We start from the raw sequence: 24587 nt of genomic DNA on the forward strand, positions 1-24587 counted from the left end.
CCGCCGGCCACACGCTTGACCCCATCTTCTCCACAAGCACCAATGTCACCTTCAACTATACCACCGAACTCCACTGGACTGACCACCGATGCATCCATTTCACCTTCAGGAAACCAACCACGCGCCACCGCACTCAACAGCTGCCTCGCCCTGCTGGAGCAAAGTCACCGAAGACCAGCTGATCACCACCCTTGCCCAGAACCCACCCACCGACCCCACTGACATAGACGCCGCCACCCGAAATCTCAGACAGTGGATCGACGACTGTGCCAACATCCTCGCCCGAATCAAGAAACCCTCCATCAACCACCCGAGGTAGAAAGCCGCCTAGTTAACTGAAGAACTCCAGATCACCAAACGAACATGCCAGAAGCTGGAAAAGAAATAGCTCCACACCCATACACCAGTCAGCCACGCAGCCCACAAGGTCATCGTCCGCAGACATCACCACCTCATCAGGATAGCCAAGAGATCTTCCTTTAAAGCTAGACTGGACAACAGCGCACACGACAGCAAAGAACTTTTCAACATAGTAAAGAAACTCTCCAACCCCAGTGCCAACACCAACGACATCCCGCCCTCGCAAGATCTGCACAACTCACTGGCAACCTTCTTCCAGTGCAAGATCACCGACATCCATTACCGCTTGAACTCCTCATCCGCCCCGACCACAACAAACCACACCCCGAACGTCACCTGCACCAACCAGCTGACCTCCTGATCCCTCATTAACGACGAAGAGACACGCCAGGTCAAGAACTCCATCCACTCAGGATCCCCGTCAGACCCCTGCCCACACCAAGTTTTCAACAAAGCTGACGCAACCATCGCACCCCAATTGAGGAAGATCATCAACATCACCTTTGACACAGCAACATACCCGGAAAGCTGGAAGCCTGCCGAAATCAACTCCCTCACGAAACCCAAGGCAGACCCCAAAGACCCCAAGAACTTCCAGCCCATCTCCCTGCTCCCCTTTCCGGCGAAGGTCATCGAGAAAATCACCAGCATGCAGTTGACCCGCCACCTTGAGGACAACAACATCCTAAACCCATCCCAGTCTGGATTCAAACGAAACCACAGCACCGAAACTGCCCTCATCACCGCCACAGACGACATCAGGCGCTAGCTAGAAAACGGCAAAACCTCAGCCCTCATCCTCCTGGACCTGTCAGCCGCCTTCGACACGGTCTGCCACTGCACACTAAGAACACGCCTCCAAGAAGCTGGCATCCAGCTGGCAGAACCCAGAGAGTCTGCCTCCCGCTCTTCCAATCCAAAGCCACCGACATCTGCGGCGTACCCCAGGGCCCATCCCTAAGCCCAACCCTGTGGCCCCCCTCGCACAAGTGGCCTTCCAGCATGACCTGAACATCATCTCCTACGCGGATGACACCCAGCTCATGCTCATCCTCACCAAGGACCCACAAACCGCCAAAACCAACATTCATGAGGGAATAAAAGCCGATGGATGGATGAGGAGCAGCCGCCTGAAACTGAACTCGGACAAGATGGAGGTCCTCATCCTAGGTCCCACCCCCTCTGCGTGGGATAACTCCTGGTGGCCGACCACACTGGGAGCAGCTCCAACACCCACGGACCACGCATGCAACCTAGGATTCATCCTCGACTCCTCCATCTCCATGTCGAAGCAGGTCAACGCCATCTCCTCCTCCTGCTACAACACCCTCCGCATGCTTTGCAGGATCTACAAGTGGATCCCAACCAAAACAAGAAGAACAGTGACCCAAGCCCTCGTCAGCAACAGGCTGGACTACGGCAACGTACTCTATGCTGGAATCCCGGCTAAACACTGGCGATGACTACAACGCATCCAGAACACCTCAGTCCGACTGATCCTCAACGTCCCCCGCCGCAGCCACATCACCTCCCACCTTAGTGACCTGCACTGGGTCCCCGTCAACAAGAGGATCACCTTCAAACTCCTCACCCACGCACACAAGGCACTCCACAACACCGGACCAGCCTACCTGAATGACAGACTCAACTTCTACACCCCCACATGCCAGCTCTGCTCCACCAGGCTCACCCGTGCTGCCATCCCGCACATCCAGCGAACGAACTCCGGTGGCAGATCCTTCTCCTTCCTCGCCGCCAAGACCTGGAACACCCACCCCACCCACCTACGGCAGAACCAAGACCTGCTGACCTTCAGAAGGAAGGCTCCTCAAAACCAGGCTCTTTGAGCAGTGACAGCACCCGCCCACCCCCCTCTCAGTGCCTTGAGACCCTCACGGGTAAGTAGCGTGCTTTAAAAGTTCTCTGATTGATTGATTGATTGATTGCATTTCCCGCACTGTTTTGAGGCCTGAAATGACAATGTTTTTTTATTTGTAAAATATTGACAAGCTGTAGAGCAGTATCTTTGTTTTCTGAAATTCTCCCTATCTAAAAATATTGTAAAACACTCCTCCTGAATACATCTCTAACCTGTGTTCTTCTCTTCTGCCCTTTAAGGTACAGTGTTTCAGGGTCACATTCTGGGTGCCACTCCTGCTACAGAAAAGAGTTATGAACAGGCTGTTCTGCCGCCCTTTGTGGATGGCTTAAATTCCTTGATGTCTGTTGCTGAAACCTTGCAATCCAGCACCGACCTACAGCAGGGCATTCAAAATGTTCGCCAACTCCTAGAGGCATCCGAGAAAAGTCTGTCAAAGGCAGAGGAGTCATCCCTGGCACAAGTGAAAGCATTGAGCGTAACTATGGAAGAGCGCTTAGACAAGATAAACAGCCTAAATGATGAACAGAAGGCGCTACAAGCTCGGGATGAAGGACTTAAAGTGCAACTCTCTGGACAGCAGGGGCAGGAGTCCATTGTAAAACAACACCTAGAAGCAGCAAGGGAAGCGCTCAAGAATGCAGATAATGATCTAGAAAGAGCGATTCAAGCATGGCACGCTGCAGAGGAACAAAAGAAAGTGGGCATTGGCCTGATATTTATTCCGATAGTTGGACCAATAACAGGTATATTTTGCTCTTCGCCCATATTGAATATCTTAAAATGAACAGTACAAGCACTTTTATATCACATAGTCACAGATGACACTCAAATAAACACCTAGGGGCAGATTTATGAGTTCTGCAAATCAGCAGGGATGCGCCAGCACTGATGCGTCACGCAATTCCATCCTTGCGGCACCACAGATGCGCCGCATTTACAATGCGGCGCACCATGGTGCAAGGAAGGGCAGATGCGTGACGCATCTTGTGGTGTACGGGCGGCGCATTGCTGGAGTAGCGTCGCAAGTGCGACGCAATTCCTGCAATTTACAGAGGCCACCCATACATAACGTGGTGCGTCACTCCTTACGCCTGCTTCAAGCAGGCGTAAGGATTTGACGCAGCAGCGTCGTAAAACTGACTCAGTGAAATCTTGTAGATCTCACTGCGTCAGTTTTACGGGGCTTTCCTATGAGGGAACGCCCACCCTGCGACAGAACGCCCACATGAAACCTGACGCAGGTTTCATGTGGCGCAGGGCTTTACAACGTGACGCATCTGCCTAGATGAGTCAGGTTGTAAATAGGTCGCAGGGATGCGCCATGTTTCCGCGCCGTTGCGTGATGAAATGGCGCCGTAAAAGTGGCGCAAGTCCGACATAAATCTGCCCCCTTGAGCCGGATTCTCAAAGATTTTTTGCAACGCAGCGCAGCAAAAATAGTGTTGGTGCTCTGTGTTGTTTTAGCGAGAGCTGAACTGTGCCATTTCTACAAAGTATTGGCACAGTGATGCTGGCTCCATGTGCTGGCACATTTCTGCAGCACTGCATCAAGGCAGACAACCTTGTGACCTAGGGGCCTCATTTATGAGGCCTTGCGTGAGTTTTGCGCTTCCGATGCGTCACTTTTTGTGACGCATTGGCGGCGTAAAACATGCCTCCTGATGCGCACTATTTACAAAGTGACGCATCTAAGCAGATGCATCACTTTGTAAACCCCTGCGCTACATTATACTGTAGTGTAGTTCTTATTATCCCAATAGGCTCTGCGCATTGGAATAATACCTCCAATAGTATAGACCTAGACCAGACGTTAACTAGGTCTTCTACTGTCGATATTAGACTTAAAGTTTTGGGTTTGCCAGCTAGCTCAGAGTTCACTAGAAACTTTCTCGAATAGGCAAGGAGGAGTTGAACCTCCCTGGATAGACAAGAAGGGATTTAGTTTCTGACAACCATAGAACATGACAACTTTGCTCTCCCCTAATCAAGAGTGTATCTCTACAGTCGTGTGAAAACAAAAGACAACTTATTTTACTCAGTCAGTACGTGTAGAGAAAAGGAAGAGACGGGCGTGTTCAATAAAAGATGTTATTTATTGATCAGTCTCTTTTCTCGTACAAGAGAAATGGATCGATATTATCGCAATACTTATGGTTAAGTAAAGTGCATACAATAAAAGCAGAATTATAAAATAATACTGTAAAAACATTGATATGGTTTCTAAGCCATACGTTATTTAAAATGGACAGAATATATACGTACACATATACATTTGACTAATAGTACTCAACTGGTGCTTCTAACTACGCCTACCCCAGTGTACCTGACCTAAGCCTAATATGTGGGCGGGGATAGAAAGTAGCAGTTTAAGTTAAGTTTGTTTTGCCAAGTGACTGACTCAAGAATTCTCTGTAAGGGGTTATTCAGCTCTGTACCTGAGATCTAGGATGGTTGAGGGATAGTATCTCTCGTCTGAGGTCTCGATATTCCAAGCTGCCTGCGAGGGCTGCTCGGAAGCGCCGGAGCTGGATTTCTCGGCAGGAGAAAGCAGCGTCTCGTTCTCAGCGCGTCAGGAAGGCGGGGCAGCGCCGGTGGCTTCGCTCTCTGCTGGGCTTCGGCAAGTCTCGCTGCTCCGATCTCGTCACCACCGCGTGTGTTTGCTTAAGGCAATATCGGTAATATTTATACCTGGAAGGTGCCGAGATTGACGTAAGGATGGACATAGATACGTCAATAAGGATGTCATACGAGCTGGTCGTTAGCACATTCTCTTACTGAAGTTCTCGGTGAAATCAAAACAATGGCCGCAGGGTTTTTCCCAGGTTGTCATAGGTTTGATTTGTTTTGAGAACTCCGTATGCCTTATCAGGGGCTGGAGGAATATTGCTTTTGCCTAATTAGATGGCAAGCGTTATGACCTAATCAGATAACGCGCTCCTGTGCCGTGGTCTGGCGTAATCAGATAATGGTTTCTGCATCATGGGATGGCTGCTAGTTAACTTGTTAACCAGAATAGGGTCAGGAATAGGGGGATCGATACAGAACCTATAGGAATACATCACACCCACTCCACGCTAACTATGGCCATATTTACGAATCTAGGCATAGTAAAACATACTGTAGAGTATCGTGTATACCTTACCACCCCAAAATACACATAATGCATTTTGAAATTATGTAATATACGGGAAAAAATAGTCACATGTACTATATGCACTCAAGCAGTAGAATAATGCTAAATTAATCACGCATATGGATACATTATTAGTAATTGAATATGAGAATTACACATGAAATGGCTCTTAATACAGAAGAAAAGTTCGAGACCACTTCATCACAGTTCAAGAAGAAAAGAAATTTATGAACATACCAGCGGGCAGCTAATGTCTATGAAGTTTCTAAAAACAGAAATTAGTTCTCTAAGAATAGTTCCTACTTTAAGCAGAAGAAAAGTGTCCCGTAAAATTTAAAAAAATATTTTGGGGCTGCTAAAAAATTGCTGTCCGTGGACTGGAGGAAAAGTTGATCTTGCTACTTTATTATTAAAGTTGAAGGCCAAATTCAAGGTGTCGGGAACGCCGTGTGCTAGCTTGTTCAAGAGTCATTATTTCTGCTCTGGTGAGAACATCATATCATTGAGACTGCTGAAAAAGCTGTCAACAGCTTCCTGTGAGAGTTCCACTAACTCGGAAAAGGATGTAACCACGCATTCATGTGCATGATTGTCTCCATTGACGTTTTGAGTAGTATTGCTGACAGAAGGTTGTACCTGATCGATGCTGCTTTCATCTTGATCTTCACTACCCCTTAATCGTAGTGGTGAAGTTTCCACGAATGCCGTCATCAGGATTGGCAGCCGTTGAGGGCAGCACAATGCATGAGCCTTTACCGGACCCAACAATGTTTCTGCATCCATTGACGCATCCGATTGTAGCGTCAGACAGGTGTCCAACATGCATTCTTCTCCACACAGCATGCACCTTAATACAGGTAAAACACATCTTTGCCATATCGGCCGAAATGAAAGAAACCAAGTCATGTTCAGGTCTCTAAGCCGGGTTAGTCCCAGCATTTTTGATATCCGGTCCCGGTATCCAATGGCTCGGATTGTTTCTTCCCTTGTCGCGGGTGTTTTGTCTGTGACATGGTTTGCCATAACGAAATATAAGGACTAAGAATAGGATTCCTGCAATTAGTCCCAAAATGAGGGGATCTCCTCCAAAAATCGAATGGACGTGTCTGGAAAAATACCCAGTATGGCTTTGAATGGTGTTAATGCCATCGAAAATACTGTCTTAAATACATTTGAGACTCCACTGGTATCAGACATATTTAAGATTTCATTCAGGATTTCTGCGAAATGTATGGGGGAATTAGTTGATAGCAATGAGTGAATCTCTGCAGTCGTCCTTGCGACTAGGAGATCATACGTTTCTTTTGATGACGTGAGCCTGGTCGGCGTCTGAAGAAGCACTGTTTTCATTCTGCTTAAAGTATCAACTCGAATAGAAGTAATTTTCAAGTTAGGCCATGCCCTTGCCTCCCTGTCTGAAAAGGAGCTGGGGAACAATAAGCGTCCACAGCACATGACCTTCGCAGTCGTACTAACGAGATAAGGAACCCCGGGCAGTAGACTACAACATCTGCGATCCACAATTAGAATGTAACTCCTGTTATAGAGTCTTTTAAAGAATGGTTCTATCTCTGTTGCAGGTGTGCCTAGCTGGTGACATGAAAGGTTATTTGAGTTCCCTTCACAGGCTCCATGCAAACTAATTCCATTACACAGAAGTGTACCGCTTAGTGACCTCGCACAATTATTGCCACTAAGAAACACTTTCTGTCCTTTATTACTGACACATGCATGTGAATAGGGCAAGTTCCATATTGTCTTAATGTACCCTTTTCCCAATTTTTCGTACATGCCAGCCTGTATATATTTTTGGCAGTATTGAAACCTGAAAGTAGATATCGGAATATTAATTATCCCATGTATTATCCATTCAATGACAGGTCGTTCTGACATTGTCAATGGTAATCTCTCGAGTTTCTCAATGCTCAGGATTGTATAATCAGCACCCTTTTGTGCCATACTGATTTGTTTATCAGTAAGGTTAAAGATATTGAATAGTGACGTTGTGTTGATTAAACGCCAAGGCACATAGCCTGAACGCTGATTTTGTAACGTCCAGCCAAGCTGTACAATAGAACGCAATTGAGACTGACCGTGTTGTAACAACAGTAAGTCTTGCGATATTATGTCGATTGCTGATGACACAATGCTGTCCAATGAAAAGATTCTGGAGGACAGAGTCATTAACCCATTGTCCACTACAGAAAGCGATTTTTCCAAATTAATACGGTCAATTTCCCGTATACTTTCTGCTGTCTCAATTTGAGTTATCTTCCAGGCCTCGTTGTAAGCTGCATATATAGAGGCTGCTATGAAGCGTTTTTGACGCTGTTTGCGCGGTCCCATAATGAAATCACGCAAGTCAGCACCATCAGTAAGTAAAGTTAGGTGTTGCTTAATCTCTGTCAGTGTGGAAGTTTGTAGCCATTGAAGGCAGAGTTTGCCCACACTGTAGGTGGTGATTATCCCTGGGTGTTGTCTTTGGGAATATCTAGGGTCTGGCCTGGTCAATGTGAACCCCTGTGTTTTGATTTTGGAAAAAGGGGGTGGTGATGGACAGAGTTTCTGTATGATGCAGAATACTCTTACCAAGTCAAGAGATCAGGGTTTTAATCCATCACCTGTTTTTTAGCTCATTGCACCAACCCAGCTCAGAACCTGGCTATATGCAAATTAGTCTGTTCCTGTCCCAGTGCATGATGGGAACCCCTGTGTTTTGTTCACGAATCTGTCTTGACAGTTATTAGTATCTGTGGGCCAGATCAACCATTGTTTCCAATCAGGATTTGTTCTGTTTTGGTTTAATACAAAGTTTACGTCTATCTCTTCATCTGCAGAGTTATTGCTGTTCATTGTTGGTTTTGGAATAGACGGTTTATTTAAGTCTTTGATTTTGGCTAATCCAAGACAGGTAGTTTGTTGAATAGTTTCATTCAAGAATATAATTTGTTCTGGGATCATGCAGGCTCTAAACAATGATTCTATACCTTGTACTTGCCATTCTTTTGTACCCCAAACACTTTTTACTTCAACATTTTTGTCCCAATAATCAAAAACAAATGTATTCATTTGTTCAAAAAATGAGTCCGAATATATCAATTTCGTGTTTGTAAGCATGGTTTTTGTTCCTGTCCTATTTGACAATTTGAAATAAAATGTTTCAGCATTACTTGTGTTGAACCCTGAAAAGTATGAATATTTGTCATAAAAGGTTCTTGAGCTTCCTTTTGGAGGGGTTGCACAATGTTCCCATTGATTATAATTTAAAACATTTCTAGGTTGTGCTGATTTATGTAAAAAATGGTTACCATAGTGGTTGTAGCAGTACATACTGTCATAATTAGATGAACCCTGCAAAAATTCATGTTTGGTAAATTTAGCAGACATCACTAGGTCAGACATCATGTCATTAATACTTTCAAAGTCCCAATCATCAGCAAATGAGTTTGGTTTTACAAAGTCACTCAACGAGATCTTGATTTGGTGTGGATATTTGAGGATTTCAACCGGACCATAAATTTCATAGTCAGTATTGTCCCATGCTACCCCACCCGGTATAGGATTGGCTGTGAAGTTGACTGAAGAAAGTTCTCTTTTCTCGACGTGTGAAGACGTGTGTGGCTTGAGGATCAAGTTGATTTTCTGGCTTGCTGTGTCCATTTTTGCATATTTTCCCTCAATGAAGCGTCCCAAACATAGTATCACGATGAGCCAAAGTATCAGGATAAATACACCAAAGGACACCCAAAATTCAATCCATGGAGAAATCAGATAGGTTTCTTTCAGTTGTTTCAAAAGTTCCTTAGCTTTATCTTTAAAAGTTTTTGTTGATGGCTGTGTCTTTGATTCACTTAGATCTTCAGAAGAATCATCAAAGTTGATGAAGTAGCCAGATGCCGTTCTGTCTATTGTTCCAATTGCTTCAGGATTACTGTTTCTTGCAGCTTCAGCATATTCATTTGTTACTTCATTGTAGGTTGGTGTGTCTCTACTAAATGTTTTTATTTGGGTTTTCAGAGGTGTGAGTTCCATTGCATTGTTGCATAGTCCTTGTTGTTGTTCTGTAGGCGTTTCGAATGTGATTAGTCTTTTAGTTAGCACCTCTGTACTTGTAGCAAACCTCGGTGTTCTACTACTTATCGGGAGTCCACTTGGCCTACTGTTTGTTATCGGCCACATGATTGTGGTTTTACCAGGTCGATGGATACAACTCGGTTCTCCTTTTTACCAGCAAGTGGCGGTAGTACAACTGATCTCGTCCCGTTGATGGACAAGACAGGAACTGCTTTTCTGTAAGAAGGCCCAAATTCCTTCTTTACCGCGATCTTTTCTCTGACTAGATCCCCGATTTTTGGAATCCAGACAGGTCTTGCTGGGACAGGTGGTGGTTCTTCAGTGGTTGTTGGCTGCTGTTTCAACTTTATGTTGCTCAGGACTTTTCTTGTTTCGTTTAAGTCCTGTAAAATATCCAAACGATCTTTGATATCAAAGCTTTTTTCTTTCACCACTGAAGTCTGACTGTCAAGATCCAAGACTAGCATCCTAGTCCCAAACAGTAATTCGTACGGACTGAATCCCCTCAGAGAATTTCTTGGCAAGTTGTTTAGACTACGTTGGACACTTATTAAATGTTTGACCCTCCCAACTCCCGAACCTAATACCTTTGCTGTTATAGATCGCTCTCTGCTTTTGGTTTTTTCTTTACTCCATCCCGTATCCCTCAGGAAGGAAGTGAGAAGATTCCCGCAAATGCAATGCTCATTCTGGCCAAGCACTCCCCACAAACCCGAGAGGCAATGGAAATATATTGGTCAGTACGTAGCATGCTTCTAGCGTATATGCCATTATAGACTTGCAAATCTTGATATAACAGTTCTGGCGTCAGCCGAAAGTTGGGGTCTACATTATAAGTGAAAACTAGTCTCTGTATGTTAATACGACGCATTTTTCATATTGGGTTTATTTTTTATTGTTGATCCTTTCTGGTGTGAAACGCCAAGGTAATATACCGTTTCTTTCACCCCTGCGATTTCTGTTACAGTTTGGGCAGTTTTTTACAAAAATGGTATGATGCAGGCCCATGCCTGGCCACCAGTACACTGATTGTAATTCTTCCAGAGAATCTTTTAGTTTGAGGTGTCTGAGACCCTCGCCTATATGTGCGTCTGCTATTAACAAAGTTCTCCTGTCCTTGTTTGGAATTACTCTATCCCCCACTCCAGGGATTCGAGCAAAAGGAACGGAGTTCGCATCGATTATGTATGTATATTTGAGTGGATAACTGATCGGTAACGCTGAGCAGTCGCCTTTTGATGACGTTTTCACCGCCAGCATTGTTTCACCGTCAATGTATTTTACTGCACGCTTTTTTCTAGCTACGGAAGCCGATTTAGTTGCTACCGCTGTGGCTTTTTTAGCCAATGAATTCCCTGCAACGTGAACGCCATCACGCTGATGACTCAGTGTATGTATCACGTGAGTCTTTGGTAGTTCCTTTTGTAAAAGAACTATTTGTTCACAAAGCAGTTTTTGCTTTATTGTTGCACCTGGGTCATCTTTGTAACCGTTTTGAATCCATTTCTGTAAATCGCTGTTATATGATTTGACGCAGTAATACGAATCGGACACTATGAGTGTCGGGAATTCGCGATCTGCATTATCTAGCGCCATTTTCAATGCTATTATTTCAGTCTGTTGTTCTGAATTAGTTTCTACTGAGTGTGTTTTTGTTAATAGAGGTCTTAGTATACCTCCGCGCCACACTTCTTTTGTAATCTCACATGTGGGGTTGTATGCTTGTTCTCCCCAAACGGATGGTTGAGCATGTCCGTCTGTATAGATTACACAAGCGTACTGTCGTAATGGCAGAATGTCGATTGACAGAGGGAATATTCTTTCATATTCTAGATATTTTAGTTCCTTTAGTTCCGGCTCAAAGTAGTATTTTACTTTGTCCATTGTAATTAAATTCACCCATTGTATCCATTCCGGATTCAATGCTGTTGTTGGTAAATTACACGGGGTTGTTAATGCCTCAAAGGCTGATTCTGCTGTTCTGACTGTGATGTGTCTACCGTCAGCTTTATCTTTTTCTCTAGCTATTGCGGTTTGAACTGCATGAACAATGTTTTCTTTAATGCTGAATTTCTTTTCAGCTTCTGTGTACAAGTGTGATTTGAATGCAATTGGTACCTTTTCTCCCTCATTAGAGGTCAGGTATGTGAATCCGCATCTTCCTGGGATGACTCGAATCACAAGGTTGCGTGTGTTATCACGTGTTTCTAATTTTGTTTTAATTAACATATCTGTTTGTAAGGATCTCAGAATTTCTGTGTGTATTTGAGTCCAATTGTTTTTTTTAAAATCTGGTTTTATTAGATCATAAAGGGGTTTGACCCTTTCTGCGTAATTTGCAATGTATATTCTTCCGAAATTTAGGAAGCCTAGAATTGACTGTAGGTTTTTTAGTGTTCTAGGTGCTTGGAGTACGGCACATTTCTCTAGGAAATTGTCAGCCAGGCTTTTGCCTTCACTTGATAATTCATATCCTAAGAACAGGACTGTTAGATGGGCAATTCTAGATTTTTTAAAGTTGAATTTGTAACCCTCTGCCGCGAACCCAAGTATTATGGTGTTCACTCTCTTCAAGTGAGTATCCAAGTCATCGTCTGTTAGGTATATGTCGTCGACATACGATAATGCTTCGTCATCATATGTTTGTAGTAACTCTGTTACTCTCGCTGAGAATAATCCTGGGCTGTTCTTGTACCCCTGGGGTAACCAACAGAATTCTTTTTGAGCGCCATTTATTGAGAACGCTGACAAGTATCTGCTCTCTGGTGCTATATTTTGACAAAAGAATCCATTAGAGATGTCTAATGTTGTTTTATATTTTTTGCGCACTATGTTATTCATTAGTGCAGCACTATGCGAGTTTTGTACTGCAAAAGTTTTGCAACATGAGTTAAGGTGTCTGTAATCCAAGACTAGACGATATGAATTGTCTGGTTTGGAGACAGGAAACAAAGGGTTGTTCATTTGTGAGGTGAAAGTTTCAATCACCCCCTGGTATTCTAGTTGATCTAGAATTTCTAATACCTGTTTTTTAGCTTCTTGCTTGATTGAATACTGCCTTTGTGCAGTAGGTTGTGATTTTAACTGGATTTTGTGTGGAGGAGATTCCTCATCCCATCCCACATGATTTTTATATAAAGCAGGAGCTTGAGCTACTGCCCACTTTCTTGCAAGTGTATATTTTTTATGAATTGGAATTTGATTTGAGAAGGCAGGCATAATTATTTCTTCGCCATGTGGGCACTCCCTGACAAACTCTGGTGGCCAGTCTTTTTCAGCTAGAAGGATGTCATAGCCCTTGGAGAGATTATCCCAAAAAAGGCCCCTTATTTTTCTAGTTTTATCCCCTTCTATACGTAAAGTTATTTCATATATTTTGTGAGGTTTGCTAACTCTGGTGTCTGCAGTTTCCACTTGAATGTATTCATTCGTGTCCACTGTCTCCAGATGATTCATAAGGACTTTGCGTGCTATGCTCACTTCTGCTGCGCTGTCTAGCATTGTCTGAGCCCACTCTCCGTTTTTCAGCTGTGTCCTCAGTATTCTCGGCATTGTTGAATACTTTAATACTGGCTACCTTCTTTTTTGGAAACTGTATTTTTTTTTCTTTATGTTATCCCTATTTCTAAGGTTGTATTTCTTCACAGAGGGCTCCCTTTGGGGAGACTTGGGTCCTAGGTCCGGAGATCTTTCTCTCCGCCGAGGAGACCTTCCTCTGGACTGGAATCTTTTTTCTTTTGGATTGGATTGTTTGTTTCCATCCCAGTTCTTCTTTTGACTATTTAGATTATTTTTAATAAATATTTTTTCAGGACTTTCAATTAGTTGGGGCTTTACTGGTATTCCACCCAAACTATCTCTACCTAGTTCTTCATAGAATTTTTCTATAATCCTGGCAATTTCAGCTGGTTGGTCAGCTATATCTGTCTCTTTTAACCTCTGGCGGATCGCCACATTCGCTGCTTCTCCTTTTATGTTGGCTAGTAATATTGCCGAGACCTGCTTGAAGTCTTTTAGTAATTTCATACCGAGAGTTAAAGCGGGTTCTGGACCGTATTCGTCTTGAATTTGTTTTAGCACATCTGGTATTACCGACATGGATGGTACACCATGTGTTTTTGTGTAAATGGAAGCAAAGACTGTACCCCAAGTGTCACAGTCCTCCACGTGTGGTGCGATTCCCATTGGAAGACAGATAGTCAGAATCCTGTGTTTATCCACAGGGGTGGTGTCTGGAAACACCGCCTCTATTTGGGTGATTTTTTGTGCGAACCAGAATGGTATTTGTTCCCGTTTAGCTGGTACTTTACCTAGGCAGGACTGTATGTTCTGTGGTGTAATTTTATTTGTGTTCCCCTGATGTGGGGGTCAGCTATGGAATTTTAATTACTGGTTGGATGGTTGAAGTCCGCATTACATATTGGACTAGTTGTCTATATATTTTAATTAGTTGTTTTAGTTGTACTAAAACATCTGCTGCAGACATTCTTTCGATGTCTGGATGTGGTGTGTATCCGGCTAGGACCGGCCATGTTGCTCCTGGTCTACCTAGTGGACCGAGCCTGGTGATGTGATTATTATGTTTTAGGGCGCCATTAAACAAGAGCAGGTGCTCTTGGAATTTGAGTGGTACTTCCACTTCCTCGAAAGGAGTGTACTCATTAGGAGGTTCCTCTATTTTATAATAGTGGAACTCCTTTGTTACAGCATTTGCTGCTGGAAAGTTTATCCATGAATAGAATATCTCTGTCTGCCGATATTCGTGTGCCTCAATTACGAATATGACTGTACCACCTCTTGGTGTCAGTCCATTGTCTATAAGTTTTAACATTATAGATCTTCTTATGTTGACCGGGATGAGTTTTATATCCGGGTCCGCTTCTTGCATAGTATTATCAGCTAATCTAGCTCTCTCTCTTTCATCATCACTTTCTGGCATTTTACTGTCAGGAAGGTTATTCTGTTTGTTTGCAGATCAGGTTTCTTATGGAAACAAAGATTAGATGCACAATATTTTGGAACAGTGTATCCTTCAACGTTGATTGAACCAAGAACCAATCACTAGGAGTTCCCTCCTGCGAGGTTTGGCGGATTTTACCTCTCACCCACTCCAGACGTCTTTGGAGTATTATGGGAAAAAGGGGTCTGAGTGAAAGAGCACGACTGAGTTACTCTAAAGTCTTGCGTTAGTTTTATCGCCTATCCAAACACGTTGGGCACCATGTAGTGTAGTTCCTATTATCCCAATAGGCTCTGCGCATTGGAATAATACCTCCAATAGTATAGACCTAGACCAGACGTTAACTAGGTCTTCTACTGTCGATATTAGACTTAAAGTTTTGGGTTTGCCAGCTAGCTCAGAGTTCACTAGAAACTTTCTCGAATAGGCAAGGAGGAGTTGAACCTCCCTGGATAGACAAGAAGGGATTTAGTTTCTGACAACCATAGAACATGACAACTTTGCTCTCCCCTAATCAAGAGTGTATCTCTAGAGTCGTGTGAAAACAAAAGACAACTTATTTTACTCAGTCAGTACGTGTAGAGAAAAGGAAGAGACGGGCGTGTTCAATAAAAGATGTTATTTATTGATCAGTCTCTTTTCTCGTACAAGAGAAATGGATCGATATTATCGCAATACTTATGGTTAAGTAAAGTGCATACAATAAAAGCAGAATTATAAAATAATACTGTAAAAACATTGATATGGTTTCTAAGCCATACGTTATTTAAAATGGACAGAATATATACGTACACATATACATTTGACTAATAGTACTCAACTGGTGCTTCTAACTACGCCTACCCCAGTGTACCTGACCTAGGCCTAATATGTGGGCGGGGATAGAAAGTAGCAGTTTAAGTTAAGTTTGTTTTGCCAAGTGACTGACTCAAGAATTCTCTGTAAGGGGTTATTCAGCTCTGTACCTGAGATCTAGGATGGTTGAGGGATAGTATCTCTCGTCTGAGGTCTCGATATTCCAAGCTGCCTGCGAGGGCTGCTCGGAAGCGCCGGAGCTGGATTTCTCGGCAGGAGAAAGCAGCGTCTGGTTCTCAGCGCGTCAGGAAGGCGGGGCAGCGCCGGTGGCTTCGCTCTCTGCTGGGCTTCGGCAAGTCTCGCTGCTCCGATCTCGTCACCACCGCGTGTGTTTGCTTAAGGCAATATCGGTAATATTTATACCTGTAAGGTGCCGAGATTGACGTAAGGATGGACATAGATACGTCAATAAGGATGTCATACGAGCTGGTCGTTAGCACATTCTTTTACTGAAGTTCTCGGTGAAATCAAAACAATGGCCGCAGGGTTTTTCCCAGGTTGTCATAGGTTTGATTTGTTTTGAGAACTCCGTATGCCTTATCAGGGGCTGGAGGAATATTGCTTTTGCCTAATTAGATGGCAAGCGTTATGACCTAATCAGATAACGCGCTCCTGTGCCGTGGTCTGGCGTAATCAGATAACGGTTTCTGCATCATGGGATGGCTGCTAGTTAACTTGTTAACCAGAATAGGGTCAGGAATAGGGGGATCGATACAGAACCTATAGGAATACATCACAATACCTGCGTCAGGTATAATGTATGCAGAGGGGGCGTTCACTCGCAAAAAGCCTCGTAATAGTGACGCAGTGAAATCTATGAGATTTCACTGCGTCACTTTTAGGACACTGGTGCGTCAAAATCTTGCGCCTGCCTCACAGCAGGCGTAAGACTGACGCAAGCTCTTTCACATAGGGCTTTCCCCATGTGAAAGGAAGCATTGCTGGAGTTGTGTCACTTTTGTGACACACTCCAGCAATGCGTCACTTTTGCGCCTACAGATACATCAGAAATACTGACGTATCTGTAATTCCTTGCGATATGATGCGTCATATTATAAATATGACGCATCAATCATGTCGCAGGGAGAGCGCAGTGAAAAGTGACGCATCGCTGTTTTCACGCATCGATGCGTCACTTTTCATAAATAAGGCCCTAGGACAGGGGCAAATGAGTTGTGGGCAGGTTAGTTTTTGTGCTGTAATGATTTCCTCTCTGCTTTAACGCAATTTCCTTTGTTTTTGGGTGCTGCAGAATGCAGCACACATCCAGAGAGGAAGAAAGGAGGAAAAATAAAAAATATTTACGCCAGCCTCAGGGAGGTGTAAATCCATGTATACCAGTCTGCGTTGATGTGAATTTTGTTCTAAATCCATTGGTGGACGCAAAGGAATGCCCATGCGCTGTCCACAGTACACTCCTTTGTTGCAAATTAATGCAAGGCTGTGTTGCACTGCATTGCATTACTATTGGTCATTTGACAACACATCTCATCATTTGAATTGGTTTAGAAATACCACCCTGGATTTTGCGTCAGGTCTGTGTTTAAATAGAAACACAAAATAATTGGCAAAATATTTGCACATTTGTGCCCTGGTTTCTAACACACACTTTCTCATAGAGAGGCACAATCCACTGAAAGACATATTCACATAAACTCACCATGCTCACACTAATACATACACATGGAGAGGCTAAGCTGCAAAGACATAACTCACAAACACATAATCACACACATACCCATATACATCAACACACAAACACATACGTGCACACCTGCGCGCACACACACATAGTGGACAGATACCAACTGTCCAGGCATAACTACAGAAAGACACCAAGGTGACAGAACGCAACACTAGCACATGTAAACCCACCTTGAGTGGCTCTGCATGGCTTAGCCTAAATTAGTGTGCTAGATAACTCTGAATTGAGAAGGCGTTCCACCTATTAATTTTGACACAATCCCATATTTACTAAGGTCAGTAAACCTTTGATGACATCAGAATGTTGCACCTTCCCAAGTAAGGTGTGGGGAGTGGAAATATCTTTATTTCTGGTTATTTCCTCTTTTCAGTTATGCTGCATTCTGCAACACACATGTATAGCGGAAAATACCTCTAAGGATTATTTTGTGCAAGAAGGTTACCCTTTCTGCACAGACACAGTACTGCCTGCAATGCAGGAACCTTTCACTATGATGCACGGGTGTCAGCAATGGCTGTTAGCTGCACACATGTATAGAGGAAAATACCTCTAAGGATTATTTTGTGCAAGAAGGTTACCCTTTCTGCACAGACACAGTACTGCCTGCAATGCAGGAACCTTTCACTATGATGCACGGGTGTCAGCAATGGCTGTTAGCTGCACTAGGTCAGGAAGAGAGCAGGAATGTTTTATATCTTTGTAAATATTGACCATTTCTGCTATATCTATTTTTCGCAAAGCAGTACAGTACAGCATCTTTGCTTGCTGCTCAGGATCGCAGGGATGTTTAGTAAATGTACCTCCAATGGTTCTGCAAGTTATGTTTCGCTCACTATGAATATCGAATCGACATGTATTTAAATGTTTCAGCCTGGCTATGACAAGTGCAGCATAAAATCAAAAGCACATGGTACATCTGCGGGAGGCACACTCAAAACAGCCTCACTCATGTCTATGTTTTCAAGAAATTGATAGTTTTTTCCATATAATGACAAGCGTCGGGTGGAATGTGCAGAATTTGATTCCGCTAAATTCTATTAAAATCCCAGGAAAATCTGTGAAATTCTGGGCATTTCACACTATTTTCTTAACGCACAAAGGGGCATATTACCAAGCAATTGTGATAATTATCGCTATTGCTTGGTTAGAGACAAAAATTTCCCGCTGAGCTGCGGCGATTTTTATCGCTACCAAGGTTTATCGCAAATGCGATAAAAATCGGCCGCAATGCATGAATATCACTGAAAAGTCAGCGATATTCATGCATTACCGAGCTAATGCTCTTAGCCATGTTATCCACCTCCCATTGGATAACATGGCTAAGAACTGCTCAGGGCAGGTGTTAGCTTTTGGAGATATTCGCGCTTAGCGCGAATATCCCCAAAAGTTGGTAATAGGAGATAGCGATGTTAGAAACTGTTTCCAGTCGCTAACATCTTGGCACGCCCACTTTGCATGTCATTAGTGATAAATATCACTGACATGCAAAGTGGGGCCCAAGATGGTCGCTATCTCCTACTAGCTGTCGCTAACTGGTGTTAGCGACAGCTAGGTAATAGGGAGATAATTTTATCTCCGCTTTCTTGGCTTTTAAAGCCAAAAAAGCGGAGATAAACCCCCTTGATAATATGCCCCAAAGCACCCTTATACCCAAACACAGAATGTGATGATGCATGCTGCACCAATGCTTACTGCATACCCCTTTGCGACCTTACATACTCTACAATGATTACTGAGTATTTATGGGTGCTTAGGGGTATGCACTGCCAGGCAGTGGTTTCTAAACAGGGCAGAAAGTGGGAGAAATACATTAAAAAAACACAGCAGATTGAAGTTTAAAATATGTTTTTTAAACATAGAGGGACTGCTTTATACCTCCTAGCCAGTTTAGAAATCACATAAAAAAGAATGGATGGATATACAATTTAAGAATAAGCTCGCTTTTTATTTGTGGCTTCCAGCGAGATAGCTCTCCTGCTGTGATTATTTTTATAAAAAGGATAGGGTCTAACCCAAATGGGTTTATCTTTTTTTTCTGATATAAACCCATTTGGGTTAGACCACAAAATAATGTTGCAGCTAATTAATATGAATGTTGTGCTGGTGCCTGTAGACGTTTTTTTTCCAGTGGTTCCCCAATAAGGGAGCAGCAGAATGTAATTATTCATAACAAGAGTAATGCAGAATTACTAAATTCCACTGGTAGAATTAAAAAATCCGCCCAGGCCTCAAATATTAACAGTTAGCATGTAATCCTATTAGCAAAACATGAAATCCTTTTAAGAAGGTGCCTCGTAGCCAAATTAAAAGAAAATGCAATTAAATGCTTTATACACTATTAATTAAATTGGCTGAATAATCTCATAATTTATATTTATTCACACACTTAAGTGTTACAGTGTGCCAATAAACATGTAGTCTTTTTTCCATTTCTTTCAGGTGGGATCATGATCGCTAAAGCAAATGCAGCCATTCGTGATGCAATAAATAGAGCTAACGAAGCTAAAAGGTTGAAACAGATGCACCAGGCTGCTGTGGACAAATTTGAATCTGAGCTTCGATCCGACAAGGAGGCAATCCGTTCCACCGAACAGACCATTTCGGATAACACTCAACAAATTCAAATCCTACAACGAGACCTAAACTCGGAAAGGGCGCTGTATCAAAAGTTGAACAAATTCCTCATTCCATTGAGGAAATGTACCAGTTTCCTGAGCACCTTGGCTGGCAAGACCAGTGCAGCAAGCATATCCATTGAGTTTAATGGTCTGCTGGGAGTCTTGGATGAAATCATAGTTACTTTACGCCCATTGGTTGAAAGTAGTACAGAGTACTCACTCCTAGTCACTGCTAAATTACCAACCATCATACATAAGCTGGAAGAGGCTAACAGCAGGTTGAAGAAAGCTGCAGCGCGCTAAATCAGTGTGTTCCTATAGCACTGCAATGTGTGTGCAATCCCTGTCATGTGCTTCTTTTCATGTATTTTACTTTGCAATACCTTTGGGTGGAACTCTCACATCTCCTAAGCTTTTCTCCTTAATTGTGAATGGGCTGCTAGCTGACCAGGTCCTCTGGCCCAAAGAAGGCATAAAACCAAGCACGGCATCAAACCCCTTCCGGGCCCTTCATTTACTCAAGAAATAGTACAGAAAAATGCAATCCCAGTAACTTTTTTCAATGAATGAATGAAGAACACCCAACAGCACATTAACAACATCAACCTTCCTTTATTTCCTGCACCTTCGCATAAAATCCAGTAACAATATGTCTTCAAATTCCTATCTCTCTCCCATCTCACCATCATATTGAACTCCTTCAAAGCCACAAGATAGGGCTGCATTTTCAATATGCTGGCTTAGAGCAGCTCTGAAAGCCTTCTTGCTGCTGTATGGCAGAGGAAAAGGGCAGGAATATGCTATCAACAAACGAAAGGAATGTCTGGGGGTCAAAGAATGCTGCAATCCCACTGTGTAAGCATCAGAATGGGTGTTATGTTAAAGCAGATTTAACATAATATCCGCAAGTCAGTAGGGTTTGACCCTACTGACTTGCCGATATTAAGTTAAATCTGCTTGTTTTCTTAAATTTTAATATTGGGAGTATTGAGGGAACATAATAAAATAATTCTTACACCCACTCAATTACTACCTAATTTTAATACTTGCACTTTATTCTCACAAAATTTATTTTTGCCACTGTAATTCAGCTACCCGGATATACAACACTTTCCGGTCCAACCCAAGGTACAACTCCTGATTTACTTGTAGTTGTTCGTCTGTCAAATATTACTTTCATAGACAGACTGTACTTTCTCCCGGGTAAGGAGAGCCCAAATGATGTAGAGCGGTACCGGGCGGGAGCTGATGGGCACTTTTTCCAGGACCTAGGAATTTAAGTGCAGTATGACACATATTTTCACATAGTAGTCTTACTCCTGTCCATCTCACAACACCCTTTCTGATGCTTGCACAGTGGGATTGTAGCATTCTTTGACCCCCAGACATTCCTTTTGTTTGTTGAGTGTGAATAGGGCATGTGTCTGTTGGGTAGTTAATCTAGCCCTTGGACCCTCTTTCTAACTTTGTAGTCTATTCAGGAATATGCTATGTCTATCATATACGGCACTTTCCTGTTCTATTTCTCTGCACAAGCAATAAATGGACTGCCGTGTGCCAATGCAGACACCCCATGATGCAAGGGTGGCTGTGTTATATGAATGATAGGGCCGGAAGGGACAGCATCAGTGGTTAATTTGTAAAATATTAAGGGCCAGGGCACTGACAAGGAGGTCACTGACTCTTGCTTCACTCATCGCCCCTGTCATCGCTGCCAAAAAAACTACTCACCATCTCTCTTGCATGTAAATGCGACAGTTCAGATTATTCTAGGTCCCCAAAGCTAAAGGAATGGCTGGGGAGGTAGGTTTTAGCATTTTCTATTGATATTGTATTCCTGAACAATCCTTGCTCTGCTCATTTCTAAATTAGATGAGCAGTTCCACCATGTGGCAGACTGTTCTAAGTTTGGTGTTGACAATCAGGTGCCGGTGCCGAGGACCGGAAACCAATTAAGTACCGCTGCTGAGCACCGGAAAGCTTTCCGGTCCAGGGAAGGCATGGCTTGGCAGTTCGGGCTGGACTGTTCCCATGAGGCACAGGGTCAGACTGTTTGCATATAGCCATGTCTGAGCTAGGGTGGCAGAGTGGGCTAAAGAACGGTGATGGATTAAACCCAGATCTTTTGACTGGGTGTGAGTGTTTGATTGTTTCAGATGCTCCGTCCATTACCACCCCCTTTTGTACCGCTTTTGGCTGCCACAAGTGTGGCAGGGTATGCTCAAACGTGAGTCCCTTGCTCACTTTGCCACTGGATTCAAGCAAGCCGGGCTGAAGACGGCTGTAATGCCAGAAACCGGTCCTCGGAAGCTTATTTCCGGTCTAGGGAAGGCATGGCTTGGCAGTTCGGGCTGGACTGTTCCCATTAGGCACAGGGTCAGACTGATTTGCATATAGCCATGTCTGAGCTGGGGTGGCAGAGTGGGCTAAAGAACGGTGATGGATTAAACCCAGATCTTTTGACTGGGTGTGAGTGTTTGATTGGTTCAGATGCTCCGTCCATTACCAGCCCCTTTTGTACCGCTTTTGAGCACCGGAAAGCAGCACCTCATATTAAGCACTGGACAACATCCTTCACAGCTACAATTAATGGAGTCAATGTCCTCCTTGCATGTGTTCTGCTGAATGCAGCACACATGGAAAGAGAAACAAACTAGGAGAAGTAGAACAAAAAATGTTATTTTGCCTCCTCTACATCTCCCCTTGAGAGGCGCAGACTTTTGATCCATTGCCATGTTTACAGTGTACATCTGGGCATATGTCAAATGCCATGGGTGTTACCTGGGAACAGAAACTGTAACGCCCATGGCATGCCTCCCCAACACAGTGTGAGGCAATGCAGCGTCTTATGCTGCTGTACATCACACCATATCTACAAGGCTTAGAAAAACATTACAGAGTGGCTTTACATGACCTTGTAGATATGGCACTGTAACGTGTGCCTCCAAAGCGTCATTAAAAGTGATGTTCCCGTGGTGCAGGGTCCTTGTTAATGAGGTCCATAATGTCTTACCATTGCCCTTCTTCAAAGACCTTTGAGGAAACTCATTCGTACCCATGCTCTTCATTGCTAATGCCTCCCTCACTCAAAGTATTTTCTCAGAAGCTCTCAGGCCAGGCCGAATACTCCCATGCCTGGAGAATCCTACACTGGCCCTGATGACCTCACCAACTATCAGCCCATCACTTATAAAACATTCATCTGGATTCGTCCAAAAGCTCATTGGATCTGGCTGATATTGTAGCTGTTGCAGGACATTATGCGATCAATCATAAAACAGACTATAAGGAGGACTTACAGGTGGAGGCTTTGGCTCCGTCCTCATGTTGGTAGCCTGGAGTACTTAGTTAGTTACTCAAAATATACTGAGCTTCTACAAAAAAACTGCTTGCCCTACACACAGCTGTGATACTGTTTTATGTAGCCAGCTGACCTAGCTTAAACTTTCATGCGTACACACATGATATTGTCTTGGATAACAAGATAATATACAGTGTTTGTTTTTCTCTGGCAGAAGCACAGATGAGCGGAGTATGGTTAATACCTTTACACTTCACACTGCAGATTTGTATTTGAGACCCAGGGCTTCACTAATCTATATTGACTTTTTTTTCTAGCACAAAAGTGCAACTGTTACCTGACCTTATATGAATTAAACAAAAAAAGCTTTGGAAGTCTTACTGAGAAAGGGGCATAAGCTTCACCCGCATTATGGTTCTCATGACTCCTGGATATGAATGGGCCAAACATGTGTTCTTCTAAGACTACACTACTTGTATTCCACTTTTTTGGCTTATGGAAAAGTGTACACTCAATGTAGCAGGACTGAGCAGTTTAAAGTGTCAAGCCTGTGATTCTGACTATAGGCCTGAACTGCCTATGATTCAATATTATCATAAAGGCATTAGGCCTGACACATTTATTGTGAAAAGCCTGTGTTTAGGTCTATGGATATTTAAGGTTAGAATGTTATTAGACTATTTAAAAGCCTATAGATAGGTTAGAAGTAATATGGAATCTCACTTATTTCCCATAGTGGGTTTTGTGTCGGTCACTCAGTATAAGAAACTGTAGGTATAGAAGGCTTGCTGTGTGAGAGTCTATTTAGCCCATAGTTGGACAGGCAGCATTTTGCAAACCCTTCTAATTTTATGACTGTGTGTCTGATGGTTGTCTTCTGGAAAGGCTTACTCTCAAAACTGTAAGCCTTAGATGGTTAGGATATACACCTGTTAGGTGTAATGGAAATGGTATCTCCAATGACAGGTCTGGTGTTCTTATTATGTAGCATTAGGACAAAGGTAGTCTGTCTAGCTTATTAACTGTAAAAATCAAAGTCATAGTTGCTTATTACATGGAGTTACAAGCTATAGACAGATTTTTAGTTACATTTAATCTCACAGATCAGCAGAGTGGGAAAGGGTTATTGCATTGGCCACCCACTTTATAAAATGTTGAGGGGTTTTCACTGAAATACTCATTGATAGACCCCATCTAGATGGATTGTTTATTATTTTGCATTTGTAGTTTGTTACATATTTGAAATGTTATATATGTATGCATGAGGGTTGCAATTTTAAGAAAACTTGAATAAGCATGTCATGGTTAAGGTGTAGAGCAATCACAAAGGGAAAAAGCCTTATAGGGATGAATTGTTATTATACACAAAACAGAGGGGGAGAGGGTCCTAGGGACAGTTTAAACATGTCGACCGTTCACTCTTATCAGTGGTTATTTGTTTAGACCACTACGCACTTTTTATTACTTTGGGATTGAAGAGAATAATATTAAAAAATCTTTCTTTTCTTCTCTACCCAATTTTATTGTTATTCACTTTCACGCATTCTCACTTCTTATCTCACTTTTAGAGCACTGCTTTCAGTCACCCTCGAACACACAAATTGAATTTAAATCACTGGGTCCCACATGTAGGTCTAGGCTTCGACACCTGCCAGTCCGCAGTGGGTACACTATTCTACCTTCAGGTGTGAAGGATCCC

At 43.1% G+C, this 24587-nt stretch overlaps 1 protein-coding gene across 1 annotated transcript in view; it reads left to right on the forward strand.

Moving 5' to 3' along the window:
- LOC144817799 (uncharacterized) overlaps positions 1-20425 on the forward strand; it is a 107660-nt gene extending 87235 nt beyond the window's left edge. Inside the window, exons 3-4 of the mRNA XM_078674628.1 lie at positions 2479-2985; positions 19409-20425. Coding sequence (XP_078530754.1) covers positions 2479-2985; positions 19409-19890 — 989 coding nt within the window. The 3' untranslated portion in view covers positions 19891-20425. The remainder of the gene's footprint in view (positions 1-2478; positions 2986-19408) is intronic.
- The last annotated feature ends 4162 nt before the right edge of the window (positions 20426-24587 follow it).

The sequence above is a fragment of the Lissotriton helveticus genome, chromosome 2_1, assembly GCF_964261635.1.
Source record: "Lissotriton helveticus chromosome 2_1, aLisHel1.1, whole genome shotgun sequence".
Taxonomy (NCBI): Eukaryota; Metazoa; Chordata; class Amphibia; order Caudata; family Salamandridae; genus Lissotriton; species Lissotriton helveticus.